At 41.3% G+C, this 14,739-nt stretch overlaps 1 protein-coding gene across 1 annotated transcript; it reads left to right on the forward strand.

The window, feature by feature from the left end:
- The first annotated feature begins 5,260 nt into the window (after positions 1 to 5,260).
- Positions 5,261 to 7,956, forward strand: LOC122789704 (ras-related protein Rab-9B-like). The gene has a single exon (XM_044057136.1). It carries the CDS (start codon positions 5,300 to 5,302, stop codon positions 5,903 to 5,905), a length of 606 nt encoding a protein of 201 aa, XP_043913071.1. The 5' UTR covers positions 5,261 to 5,299; the 3' UTR covers positions 5,906 to 7,956.
- Positions 7,957 to 14,739: the final 6,783 nt, after the last annotated feature.

The following is a 14,739-nucleotide window of genomic DNA, read 5'->3' on the forward strand; positions in this document are numbered from 1 at the left end:
TGGCTGAAGATTTGCTTACAATGATTAGGGGTTCTCACCCCCCTCCTGAGAAAAGGCCACGACAGAATGTTACTCTGGATTCCTCTGACCAGGCTTTTGTATCTTCTGTTTCTTCCTCAGATCAGGACTATTCCTTTCCCCCTTATGAGGATTCGGATGCTGAGGACTCTTTACCTTCGGCCTCTCCGCCTGAGGATTTTTCTTTTGGGGAAACCCTGCATGAAATGAGGGAGCATTTTCATTGGGAAGGACAGGAATATTCTGCTTCCAAGAAGAGGCTTAGAGAATTTCTTCTTCTTCCTCAGCATAGGCCTTTAGCTATCCCTCCTGTTTTGGACATTGTAGATGATGCTTTTTCTGAGGCTAATTTGAATCCTGATTCCATGCCTCCTGCACCTTCTAAGCCTGATAGATTTTATAGGGTTCCTGACTCTCATTTATTTTTATTTAAAAACCCTTCTGCGGATCCTGAAACTATTTCTCAGGGCTCTAAGGCAGCTAAGGTTGCTACTTCTAAAATCCTATTCCCTCTGAGAAGGAGTCTCGTCTTTAGACAGGTGGGGAATAAAGGTATATACTTCTGCTACCCTGTCTGTAAGGGCTTTAAATTGCCAGTTTCATATGTTTAAATATCAGCAATTTCTTTTGTCTGTTTTAAAGCAAAAGCTTGCTTCCCTTCCTGCTTGTGCAGAGGATAAGGAACTTCAGGATGTATTGCATGCTACTGAACAGGTTAACAAGCATAGCTTACATTGTGGTTTTGATGCTTTGGATGCTTCTTGCAGGGCTGCTGCCTCTGGTACTGTTATTAGGAGACATGCCTGGCTTCGTGAACACAGTTTGCCTGAACAGGTTAAGGCTAAGTTATTAGATGCCCCTGTTCAACAAGATGTTCTTTTTGGATCTAAGGCTGAGGAAGTTATTAAAAAGATGGCGGAAAAGGCAAAGTCTATGCAGACTGTAAAAGATTTCTTGCAAGTTCAGCCTCCTAGATTTTCCAGGAAATGGCCCTCTAAAAATTGGTCCTTTCCCACGTCTGACAGGCCTCAAAGGGGAAGATATAGGCTCAGAGGTCGTGGTCAAGGCCAGGCCTCTTACAGATCTAGACAATGGACTGCTTCTTCACCTACGAGGGGAGAAGACAGATCCCACTCTCAAAGAAAGCAAACTCAATGACTGTCTCGGTTGGGCTTCAGGACCCCTTCACCTGGGCGCCCTCTCGGAGGAAAACTGTCTCTTTTTACAGAAATTGGACTCATATTACCCAGGACAGATGGGTATTGGGCGTGATTTTAAAGGTTACAAATTCCACTTTCACACTTTGCCAAGGACTCACGGTTGGCCAGATCTGCCAAAACTTCAATGGTCAGAGGCCTTAACTCAAGTGGATGCTCTTCTGGCCATGAGAGCCATAGAGCCTGTTCCACTCGGAAATGGGAAAAGGGTTTTATTCAAGACTGTTTCTGGTTCCCAGAAAACAAAACTCTTGGAGACCTATTCTGGACCTTTCTGTGTTAAACACCTTTTTGGAAATTCCAAAGTTCAAGATGCTTACTCTGCAACAACTAATTCCAATGCTCTCTCAGGACGCCTGGATGGTGACATTGGACTTAAAGGAAGCCTATTTACATATTCCCATCAGACAAGAGCAGGAAATTCCTCAGGTTCAAGGCAGGTTCGAGGCACTTTCAATTCTCTGTTCTGCCCTTTGGTTTATCTACTGCGCCCAGAGTCTTCACCAAGTGCCTGGCACCAGTAGTGGCTTACTGCAGACTTCAGGGGATCCAGATTTACCCCTATTTGGACGACTGCCTTATTCAGGCAGACAGCAAAGATCTTCTGCTTCAACATCTGGACTTTGTTCAACGTCTTCTCCTCCTACTGGGATTCTCAGTGAACATAAAAAAGTCACATTTGATCCCTTCTCAACAAATGGTATTCTTGGGAGCCTTCTTAAATACAACCTTACAAAGGGCCTTCCTCACTCCAGAAAAACAAATTCAGCTGGCTTCTACTTTCAACACCTTGGCAACTCTATCTCAGCTCACTGCAAGGAAATTCCTGCAGGCTCTGGGCTACATGGCTTCCTGCATTCTGTTGATTCCAAACGCAAGGCTTCACATGAGAAAGCTTCAATGGTATCTGAAAAGTGTATGGTCACAGCATTACCACGATCTGGATATCCAGATTCCTCTGATCCCCTGCCTTCAGAAGGAGTTCCTCTGGTGGTCCAGGGCATGCACTTCAAACGAAGGGAAACCTTTTCGTCTTCCTCAACCTACTCAAATCATAACCACGGACGCCTCGGATTATGCTTGGGGAGCACACTTTCTAGACAATTGCCAGCAGGGAACCTGGACAAAGGACCATCTTCACTGGCACATCAATCTGAAGGAAATGTTGGCAGTCCAAAACGCCCTTCTAGCCTTCAAGAATCTTCTACAACCAGGCCCTCTGCTAATTCGCACAGACAACACCACGGTCATGTGGTACATCAACAAGCAGGGGGGTTCTCATTCATACCCCCTTTGCAGACTAGCTATGGGTTTATGGGACACAGCTCTCAATTTGAATCTACATCTCCAGGCTCAATTCATTCCAGGGAAACAGAATCTCTTAGCAGACAGCCTGAGCAGAAACATTTCAGATCCTCACGAATGGATGCTAGACACCAACTTGTTCAACAGGATTACTGCAGTTTGGGGATGTCCCCAGATAGATCTGTTTGCATCCCATCTCAATCATCAGCTGCCTCGCTTTTGCACCAGGTCCTTCCACAAAGCAGCTTGGAAAGTGGATGCCCTGTCCTTCAGCTGGAGAAGCCTTTCAGCATATGCCTTCCCTCCTCTTCCTCTACTACCTCGGGTATTACTGAAAATAAAACAGGACAAGCCCAAGTTCCTCATCTTGATTGCTCCAAATTGGCCTCGACAGTTTTGGTATCCAACTTTAAAGCTCCTGTTCGGGGCCTCCTTGGATTCTCCCATTGAACCCTTAAGCTTCTGTCTCAGCATCAGGGTCAGTTACTACATTCCAATCTCAAGACCCTTTGCCTGGCAGCTTGGCTCTTCAAAGGAGTTTGATTCCTTCTAGTCTTCCCAAACAAGTTTTGGATGTTCTTTTGGAAGCTAGACGGCCTAGCACTAGGAAATCCTGTGCCTCTAAATGGAAGAGGTTTTCTATTTGGATGCAGGACCGAGGTTCTGATCCTCAGGTACCTGATCTCTCTTCTATTTTGCTTTACCTTTCGGAGCTTTTATCTAAAGGACTTTCCTTTTCTTCCATTAAGATTCATGCTTCTGCTATCTCTGCACATTTCAGTGCTGATCCTCCTGTTTTTTCTCATCCTTTGGTGAAGCAGTTCTTGAGAGGGGCTAAAAATTTGCGGCCTCCAAGGACCCCTCCTGTCCCTGCCTGGGATCTTAATTATGTTTTAGAAAAACTTACTTTGCCTCCTTTTGAGCCTGCTGCATCTTCAGATATTAAGTTTCTATCCTGGAAGACTGTTCTTTTGTTAGCATTGACCTCTGCCAGAAGGGTCTCAGAGTTGCAAGCTCTCATGGCTGTGGAACCGTACCTTATTTTCCATCAGGACAGAGTATCCTTGAGGACCAATCCTACTTTCATGCCTAAAGTGATTTCAAAAGTGGCTTTAAATCAGACAATTCACCTTCCTACTTTCTTTCCAAATCCTCAAAACAAAGGGAAAGGATTTTTGCATTCATTAGATGTGCACAGACAGTTACGATTTTACCTGGACAAGACTAAAGATTTCAGAAAGTCTAACCAATTGTTTGTTTCCTTTGCTTCCAGTTCTCTTGGAAAACCTATTTCTAAACAAACTATTTCCAAATGGATTGCTTATGGAATCAGATTTTGTTACACTCATCATGGGAAACAGTTACCAGGTACCATTAGAAGTCACTCTACTAGAGCAGCTGCCACTTCTACAGCTTTCCTCAGAGGAGTCCCTACCAAGGATATCTTGGAAGCTGCCACTTGGAGTTCTGTGCATACTTTTTCCAAGCACTACAATCTCCCCTTGTTTTCTAAGTCCAGGGCAGGCTTTGCCTCTGCTGTCTTGCAGGGTATTCTTGCCTCCCCTTCTTCTATCTAAAGCCTCCTCCCCTTTTACACTGCTTTGGGATTCCACCCTACAGTTATGACTGCAACAGTGAAACACGAAGAACATAGTACAGTTGTGTACACCTACCATAAATGTAGATGTTCGAGTGTCTTCACTGTTGCAGTCAATTTCCCTCCCTCCTATCCCCTCTTTTCCTTTTTTGTGGTGTATTTGTGTTTCCTTGTTGGATTCATTTTTGGTTTATTGGAGACTTCTGACATCTGGGGCAAGAAAGGCTGGAGAAGATGGCGTCGGCTGAGGGCTATGTACCAAAGCGTACTGACGTCAGGGTACTAGCTTATACAGCCGATGCCGGACCCAGACTTTGGGATTCTGGCCGACCTCGGGCTGCCTGCCGGCAGGAGCACCCTACAGTTATGACTGCAACAGTGAAGACACTCGAACATCTACATTTATGGTAGGTGTACACAACTGTACTTTTCTTATGCAGTCTTCCTTTTATAAATATTGTTTATTTTTAAAGATAATTCTTGTATGGATGACTATCTTTTGGCAATCCTTCTTTGTAGAGTTTGTGACTTGCCTATTAGTTTTGAAAATTTACCTACTTCATATGTTTTGTTGATATATATTCTAACAGGTTTTTGTAGGTATTAATTTTTGAGTAATATACTTTATTTCTGGTGACAAAATGTGCATTTTCCATCACTCCTTTCATTGACTGCATCAAATTTGATTGTAAATTCCAGTCAAAAACTTTCTAATACTCCAAAGCAACTAAAATCTGCTGCACTCAAGTCACCATCCAGGCCACCCTATTTATGTTAATGTTGATGTAACTGTGGTGCCTTACAGGGAGAGTGGAATGATTAAAATGTCTATTCTTTTCTCAGTTACGGGCCTGCAGTTAATTTTGGTGGGCTGGTTGATTTTGGGCTCCTCATTGAAGGAGGGAAATGAGAACAGCAGGAACTTGGAAGTAGGAAAAAAAAGTCTGCTCTATTGGGCTTTCCTAAGGAGGTAGACGTTAAGTAATTGCTATGAAAGTAGGTGCCTGTGTTAATTGCTAATAGCTATGTGTTAGTAGAATAACCTTTACAAATATGTTTTGCACACTTAAAACAGAAATACTAACCTTTTGTTTACTGTTTCTCTCTCTTTCTCTGAAGGTTTGTCTAGGCAAGAACATTGGCTTACTGTTACTTTGCCACCATGAGTGGCAAGTCTCTTCTTCTGAAAGTTATTCTCCTTGGTGATGGAGGAGTTGGAAAGAGTTCTCTCATGCATCGTTATGTTACCAACAAATTTGACTCTCAGGCCTTCCACACAATAGGAGTTGAGTTCTTGAATCGTGACTTAGAAGTAGATGGACGATTTGTGACTTTGCAGATCTGGGACACAGCAGGACAAGAGAGGTTTAAGAGTCTTCGTACCCCTTTTTACCGCGGTGCCGACTGCTGCTTACTGACTTTTAGTGTAGATGATCACTTAAGCTTTGAAAACCTTGGTAGTTGGAAAAGAGAATTTATCTACTATGCAGATATCAAGGACCCAGGCCGCTTTCCATTTATAGTACTGGGGAACAAGATTGACATAAATGAAAGGCAGGTGACATCAGAAGAGGCACAAGAGTGGTGTTTGGCAAATGGCAATTACCCATATTTTGAAACAAGTGCTAAGGATGACACAAATGTTGATGCTGCATTTGAAGAAGCAGTAAGACAAGTGCTTGCTCTGGAGGATCAGTTTGAACTTTCTATGTTGGTTCATGCTGTTGATTTGCAAAGTAACCGAAAAACACGTTCCTCCTGTTGTTAACTTAGAGTAGTATGGTATGAGATGGATAAGATAGAATGGAATGGTATTCTAGTCACTTGCTATATTTGTCAGAATGTTTCAATGAGATGGGATAAGGGAATATTGCCTAGGCACTTGCCAAAGGACAGAGACAAGTTATTGGGTTGGGAGGACAGGCAGTGATGTTTTTACATGTTTTGTGCTTGCAGAATAAGAAGTAGGGTGCATAATGTGATTCTTCACCATTAGCATCTACTTAAACTTCTGTGAAAAGTTTACAGCAGGAATGATGCTGAGTCTCTTGTTTCCTTTGTAATAACTCCCAGTTTTCAGAGTCCTATAAAAATGTTATTCTGAAAGAGATAGCACTGCACAGATGTATGCAGGTATGTACATCTAAGGCTGAGGTGCATCAACATGCTTTTACTGGGTCCCTTAAACTCTGCCATTGTGGCAACAGTGAGAAGCGATGGGGAAAGCAGCAGTTGTTGTGAATAGCCTTTAACTGGTGATATTTAAACCCGTGATCCAGTACCGCATGCCGTATATCTTGTATTCGATAAAGGTTGTATGGCTGTTTCTCATGCTTCATTTGCAAGCTTTTTAACTTTTTGATTAGGGGGTGTTCAGTAGATGGAAAAATAAAATAATTTTCTGATGATATGCCCTATGTTGTGTGCAAAAGTGCTGTAGATATTCTGTTTTGCTGCCTTTTCTGGAAAGGGCATTGAGTAAGTGCAATCAGTTAAAGGCCCAAAACATTCAGCTAATCAGATGTCAACAGACTTCCGTTAAGAGTAAGGAGGTTTGTCAGTTACAAGAAGTAGTAAGTATTCAAAGTGTTTCTGTACTGCAGTGTAATTTCAGTATGTATAAATTAACAAGTACAAACTTTGAAAGTGCAAGATTACAATTTAGGAATATGTTAAAACAGTCCCTGGCATTTTAAGTGATATTTCCATTTGTGGTATGGTGTTTTTGTACAGTATTCCTTTTTTTCTGATAGAGATGTCATGTAGCAAAAGAATAACTTAGGACTGCTTACAGCTCTGTGATCTCCTGTATATACCTGGTGTGTCAAATTCTGTCATGATTTTGTATTGATAGGATGAACAGATAGCCCCCAAAGTGTGCCACTTCCTCTGAATGTCTTACCTACAACACAGTGCTCATGCCTTGGAAGGATTTTTGATAACAAGGCATTTTAAAACATCTTAATAGAAGCGCAAGACCACATGTTCCAACCTCTTTCAGCTTGCTTTAAAAACTTGGTGTGTGTGAAATTTACAGAGTGCTTTTAGAAACTGTTTTAAGGGTTTGTTAGTTCCTTCTTCATGGTTTTAATACCAAAGGTTCAACTTTTAATGACTTCCCTTTTTTAGTTCCTGATAATATTACGAAAGCCAAAGCTGTGCTTCTTGAGTAGATTTAGAGTACAGTATATAAAATTGCTGGCATCGAGAGGACAGAAAATCAGGAAGCAGAAACTAGTATAGGATACCTTTATGGATGACAAAAGTAAGGAATGAAGAAGAATAAAATAAGACTTTTTTTGAACAGTATTTATATTCCCTTAACTATCATAAAATACTGAGGATATCAGTCATTTTTTAAAAAGGTTTGACTGCATTAATTCACATATTCTACTTCATTACTACAAGCTGTAGATATGCAGTTGAAAGTGTAAATGTGCATGAACAAATATACATTTCAAGTTTAATGTTATCTTATCAGAAAGTGGGTCTGAAATATATATGAATGTAACATGCAGTAGTTGGAGTTTTTTTTTTGTAGGCTTGGCTTCCTTAAAAGTGGCCCATAACAGTTTCACAGCTACTGTACTTCTGATGAGAAGTTATTCACGTTAATGCCATTTGATTAGGCTGAAAATTTTATAATCACTCAAAGGGGAATATTTTAACTTCAGACCAGTACAATCGCTTTTAGGTTTCCAGTGTTCTTGCTATATTCATGTATTTGGAGGTTTCTGTAATCTTTCCACTGTAGAAGCTGTTATATGCGTTGGTCAATGTAAACTTTGCTAATAAAGCTACTACAATTACCCAGCATCAGTTTCTGTCAAAGGGTGGCATTTTTTTTCAAGGCTGATGAACTTTGGTTGCAGCTCTCTAATTGACATGCTCCTGCATCCCTTTTAATAGTACCTCTGATGTTTTATTCTTATTGCATGTGGTCTCTTCTTTATACTAGTGTTTAATGGCTGATTCTAAAATACACAAATGTGTCAGTGTTTTGATAAAAATAGAATAAATGGCAAGATGAACATTTTCATTGTTGATAAGAGTATTTAACTTGTTGAGATACATCCGCTGCTGCTTTGCCATAACCTTATTTTGCAAGTCTGCCAGCTAATGTAGAGCTGTTTCAGTGGGAAATGCCATTCAAGTTAGGATTCTGCAGGGCTTTGATCCTGTCCCTTAGGGAGAGGATCATAAGGTGTCTGTGGTGCTTGCCTCAATACAGGAAGGCAGTGCTTTTGGTGGTTTTCTCATACAGCTCATTTTCATAAACTCCATTTTCTCGATCTTTGTAGTTCATTGTGAATGAAGGTGGATAGATGTGTCAGCGAAACAGTGACATGACTGCATATAATGTGTAACAATTTTTTCCAGTGTCCATCTTTCCTGAAAATTGCATGTTCTGTGTACACACAGACTTAAGAAAGCAGATAATTGGTGTTTTTGGTGGTCTCAGTCTCATCTTAAAGCTGTTTGTAATGTTCGTTAAATTTACAATATTGCTGTTAGCTTTGTCACTGAGTGAACTATCCTGCAAAATAAATCATTAGTATAATCTATATTCTACAGTGGGGTGGGTTGCAATCTTTTCTTGCCATTCTTATCTGTAAAACTGATGTTGGTATAGTTTGATATGTGGTGCATGTTAACAGGAATGCATACTACTGTTACTATTGATGGTGAAATTTGAATGCCTTGTATGTATTTGCCTCACTACTCAAATGTTCTTGCCTTTAGTGCTGGTGCAGTAAAAGCAGTTTGAGCTTTTTTTTTTTTTTTTTTTTTTTTTTTTTTTTTTTGACAAGACAGCCATTTATCTTCGAAACTCACAGTGGCACAGGAGTGATGTGTTTTGACTTGTGATAAGTTGTCATTTCCTACAAATGTTTGCAGGGTATGGTACCAGAAACCATATTGTATTTTTATTGACAATTTTCATTGGAAAAAAATCCTTCAACTTCAAACTGTTAAATTTCGGACTCTAATGTGAGAAAAAAAGTCTCAAAGAAACACAAAAATTATTAAAAGTTAAGCTTTTGCAAATATGCTTTCTCAACTTGTTCAACAAAGCGCAAACTCGCACAGCTTAAATGAGTACTTTATTAATATAAAAATTTCTTATTGGTTGAAACTCAACTACTAGGTTTTCAAATTTTGTCTTCTTCCAAACTTCTCACTTTTGGCAAGGATGGTAGGACTATGGATAGTTTGTACCTTTGCCACCTTGGCTTTCAGAGCCATAAACTACCAGACTGTATGATCAGTTATGTGCTTGGCTCTTCTGTCTTACCTTGGAGGTGATTTGACTGACATGCCTGATTCCAAAGCGAAGACTTCTGCTATTTGTTTGAGTTCTGCTTCTCAAGTGGCTTGTAATTCTAGCAAATGCTGTTAGGATGCTGTTGATGCATCTTCTAGGTCTGCTGCAATCAGGTTTAGTTTTATCCAGATACTTCTGGGTTTCATTGTAATCTCTTTTAGTTGATATGACCGTCACATTGCTGGATTCTCCTTTTGACTCCCAGAATCTATTTTGTTCTGCAACTGCAGACCTTTTTAAAATACTACCAGATAAAGGGGAGGTTATGCTGAACCTCCACAATATTTTCTTTCCCCTGTCTCTAAGTTTCAAAGGAATTATCCTTCTAAGTCTTCTGTGCTTAGACAAAAGAAGCCTCCCTTGAGAGGTAAACAATCTTTCAAAATGATGATTTCAGATAAACCTGCTCAGGATTTTTAGGAGGAAAAAGCCCTCTTTTCATGACTGATCTGCTGCTTTATAATTCTGTACTTGGAAGTCTGCTTTGTTGGTGGCTCTTTCTTCTGCCTAGAGGGTCTCTTTAACTCCATGTCCTCATGACAGAACCCTTTTTTCATAGAGAGTTTATCTTCACACCAATGACTTTTCCTTATATCAGTCCTGTCATATTTTTTTCCCCTTCCCTTTAGAATTCTGGTGAGGATTGTGCATACTTTGCATAGACAGCTCAGATATTATTTGGATAAAACTAAATGATAATAGAAAATCTGAGCAGCTGTTTATATTTTGTTTTCATGTCTATAAATTGGGTTTGGTTGTTTTTAAGTGAACCATCTCCTCTTGAATTTTATTTCTAAGGCCATTTCTTAATTCTCTCCGTAAGTAGCTTTTTTTCTTCTGTACATGCTCATTCTGCCAGGGTGGTTGCCTTTTCTTGTACTTCAAGAGTTTGGATGCTAGATCCATTTTAGAAGCTGCTACTTGGTCTTCTGTAAATACCTTTACCAAACACTGCAAGTTGGATTATGTGTCTAGGGACAGAGGTGGTTTTGCCAGGGACATCCTTCATGATTTTTGGGAAGTTTCTTTGGTTGCTTCCTCCTCCTATCCTTTACAGTAGCTTTTGTGCTATCCCTTTCATTAGGGATACTGCAGCCGTGATAAGGAAGGACATAGTTGTGTGCAGTATTCTGTCACTCCTTTCTTCCCCTTTTGGTATCTGTTTTTTACGCTCTGGCTGTGAGGGGTCCTTATTTCTCACCTTTGTGGATGCTCATGCTCTTCATTTGTTCTTCTCTTGGATTTGTCTGGTTCTCCTGCAGCAGTTCAGTTCTGAGGATTAGGCATCCATAAGTCACTTGTTTACAATACATCCTGGACGTGGGACATACACCTGACAAACAATGGTAGGGCCTAAGGCTTTTGTGTGCTGGCCAGACCTAAGGCTGTCCTCGGTGCTGCAGTGAAAAGTAGGACATCTACTTCTGTGTTAAGTTCTTTCATTCTCTGAAGATCCCATGCTGGTGCTGGTACATGCACTGGCTGCATTACCAGTTTTCTTCTGCCACTTGCAGAGTTTGGATCTTGACATTGATGTTAAATGCTCGCATGTTCCATGACTAGTTTCAGTTTGCCAAGTGTTCTTTTGGCAATCGGATTACTTGTCAAGACCTACACTTTGCATAGTCTGACCTCACGTAGAAAAGCATTGTGTTTCACACTGCCATAAGTGACAGCATTTTAGCCCTGCATCCCAGAGATACCAAAGGGAGAAGCTCATGGCTTGTCCTGAAAACCAGCAAATGATGATGCTTGAAAGCTGTTTGAGCCGGGATGATTGGGATGCCCTAAAAACAACTGTAGAACAGCAGCATTCTGATGCCAACACCTGGCTTGTGGGTAGGATCTCCCACTGATCCCAGCACAAGTGGTGTTAAACAGTGGTCATCCTCTTACAAGAACCAAGGCTCAGCTAAGTTAGATGGAACTTAGCCATTATGCAGGCCTTCCATGTCCTACCGTTGCCAAGATCATCATCAGCTGGTCAAGGCTTAAGCCAGTTTTCCATGATGCAGATGATGAGGGTGACTTGAAGAGCTGGATTACTTGCTTCTAGTTGAGATGAAAGCTCTGCCTAGCTCTTGGTTGATTGTCTGGAGCTAACAGGTGACCAGCTAATAAGCTAGCTGTGGACTGGGGTAGTTCAAAAGAAATCTGCTATGCCTAGGTCTCGCACCTTGCTCAGCAGAGCCTGATGACCCAGGTTGGTGGGGAGAGCAGTGCTTGATTATAGTGCTTCTGAGCACAGCAAAGCTTGTGTCTCAAGTTTCAGCTGCCAAGCAAATGTGTAATGGGAATTTGAGTCTTAAGGGAGTTATTGTAATGCCAGAGTTAAGCTTTTGCAAGTTCCTGGCCTCTACATGCTGCCATAAATGAGCATGTACTTTCCTCTCCTATGTCACCTAGCACCCAAGATGTAATGGTTACATTTACTGAAGTATTAGGCCATGCAAGGCCACATCTCTAGCTGAGATGGAAAGCCAGACTTACTCATTTCCCATGTGCTTGAGGAGTTTGAAGACCTGGTGGTTATAGTCAATGAAGTGGGCAAGGATTTACAGTCCCTAACCCCATACAGATGTTCTTTCTTGACTCTTTCCTTGGTGAGAAAATAAGAGATTATCCTTATTTAAATGAATGCATTATTCAAGCCATGAGTCTGTCAAAGCTCCTCCGGTATCAGGCCTTTACTCAGAACCTCCTCACCCCCTGGGGGTTCATCATAAAGCAACACAAATTCAACACAGACCCATACACCATGATAGTTTTTTTTGGAGCTTTTCTGGATTCTTCCCTTCAAAAGGCCTTTCTTCCTCCAGAAAAAGTCTCCTTTCTGACTTAATGCTTCCAAAACATTATGCAGAGACAATGCCTCTCAGCCAGGGAATTCCTCAGAACATTAGGCTGCATGGCATCTCATATCCTCATGATTCCTCTGGCCAGGCTACACATGAGGAAACTCCAGTGGTACCTCAAGAATCTGTGGTCCCAGCACTCACAATCCCTGGCAACCAAAATTCAGCTGATCCCTTGTTTCAAGGAGGAATTTGCATAGTGGGTGCAGGATTATGGCCAGAGCCTGGGTCTCTCCTTCAGGTTCAGCCTCAGCATCAAACCTAACCACAGATACTTCAGAAACAGCTTGGGGGGCTAATTTCTAACACCTTCAGTCCCAAGGCAAATGGAAAATTCAGGGCAGAGATAAACTGGAAAGAACTGATGGCAGTTCAAAAGGTCCTAGTAGCTTTCAGTCAAAATGGAAACCGGGGTCTTGACAGTGGTGTTCTCTGTTTTGACTATCATGTGTTACATAAACAAGGAGGCACTCACTGTTACCCTCTGTATCAACTAGCTATGCAGATCTGGGGGACAGCTCACTCTCTGGGGTTGCACCTCATGGCACAATACCTTCCAGGGGTTCAAAACACTCTAGCAGATCACCTCAGCAGGAACGTGATGGATCCCTATGAATGGCATCTACATTGGAAAACATTTCTCAGCATTGTCCAGAAAAGGGGAACACAACCGCTTTGCAGTCTTCTTTCCCTCTGTTCTTCCCCCTTTGTCTACAGTAGTAGTCTGCTTCTTCTTCCCAAGATAGTGGACCCCCTGGGTGTTCCCCATTCCTGGCCTAGTTTCTTTTTAGACCCTTGCTTATTGTTCATCCTGGGGGCTTCTACCTTCTGGGGGCAAGAAAAAAAATGATATGGTGTCGGCTGGCTCCCTATATATCCAGGTGTACTGATGTTGGATAGGACGTCCGCCAGCCTAAGGAGGAGGGAGATTTTTACTCTGGTATTCGGGCCGGCCAAGGGCTCACATGGCAGGAAATCCCACAAGTCAAGACTCCAACACTGAATACACTCAAACATCTACATTTATGGTGAGTGTACACAACTGTACTTTCTTTTGAAGTGGCTGATGCTGTAAAATAAGATAATTTATGGAGAGAGAAATTTGTAATAAATGTGTATTATACAAGGATGCTTAAACTATTAATGGAGCTGCATATTTTGGTTCAGGAATAAGCATGTTTGTAACTGGCTAGTGTTGTGGTGTAGAGGGATAAAGCCCTAACTACAGCACAAGTGACCCAGGTCTGATTATTTGATTAACTGCATCTTCAGCATCTTCTACTGCCCAGAGACTGTCTCTGTTCTAAGGCTGGGGTGGTGCAAAACCTAAGGACATCCTGGAGTGTTGTGCCATTGACTGCTTCCACAGAGTTTTTTTTCCCTTCATTTATGACCTACCCCTTGGTATCAGTCCCACCGCTGTATTTACCCGTTGCATCCAAAGGTTACTTCCCTCTGTGGACCACTCCTCTGTGCAAGAAATGCCTAGATAAATGCCATTCCCCATGGTTGGCACCTCCAATCTTCCCTCCCAGAACTGTCAATTTTCCCAAGCCACTAATAAGTAATTTGTGCCAGTCTTCAGCAGCAGAAAATAAATTTGCAAGGTGAAATTGCTTTATAACAGTCGCATATCAGATTCAAATTCAGTTAGTATTTCTGTGAATGTTTCAGATGTTTTAAATCAATTTCCCTTGGTGATGATTTAATTTATTTTTGCATTGACTTTTGCATGTGTACATGACTGAAAAGGATCCTCTGACCAGCCGTCTCACCTGATTAATAAATGTTTAAAGATGCACAACATGTAGATTCAGCATCATGAGCAACTTTGTGTAAATTCACTAAAGGTCTGTTTGACTTGCTGCTTGCATAACATTGGACAGCATAGCAGGTTTACAGCCTTCCTTTTGTAAAGCAAATAAGACCATCAGTGACATCTTGACTGATTAGCAGCACTTCTCCAGTCTTGAAAACAAACAGAAGAAAGCCAGAAAAGGAGATGTACCTGGAAAAAGAAAATGATGAGGCACTGTGCCTACACCCAAAGCTTCCTGGAGAGTCGCATTAAGAATTACGACCATGGTGATGTGCAGTTATCCACTGTTAATTTTCAAAGATACAGGGATATCCTAAAGTTTTCCAGTGTTAGGCCTAATTTAGGTCAAAACTCAAAGCGGTGTTACTGGTGATGGTGTCCCATTTGTTGAGATGATAATTTCAAGAGCTATGTAACCTGTGAGGTTGGTATATGCATGGGTTTGTACCTGATTGTTATGCACTTATGATTGTTATGCACTTGTTTCTTTATTAGGGAGTACTACTACATATACAGATCAGGATATCTCCAGTGATGAAGAGAGGTAATTGAGAACATTTTGTCTACTCTGTCCTGGGTAAGACATGTATTCTGAGGGAATA

This window comes from Protopterus annectens, chromosome 15.part0 (genome assembly GCF_019279795.1).
Source record: "Protopterus annectens isolate FY-2018-M chromosome 15.part0, PAN1.0, whole genome shotgun sequence".
In the NCBI taxonomy this organism is placed as follows: Eukaryota; Metazoa; Chordata; order Ceratodontiformes; family Protopteridae; genus Protopterus; species Protopterus annectens.

Excerpts from the sequence above, each read along its gene's own strand:
- LOC122789704 (XM_044057136.1), top strand. The coding sequence starts at position 5,300 with ATGAGTGGCAAGTCTCTTCTTCTGAAAGTTATTCTCCTTGGTGATGGA.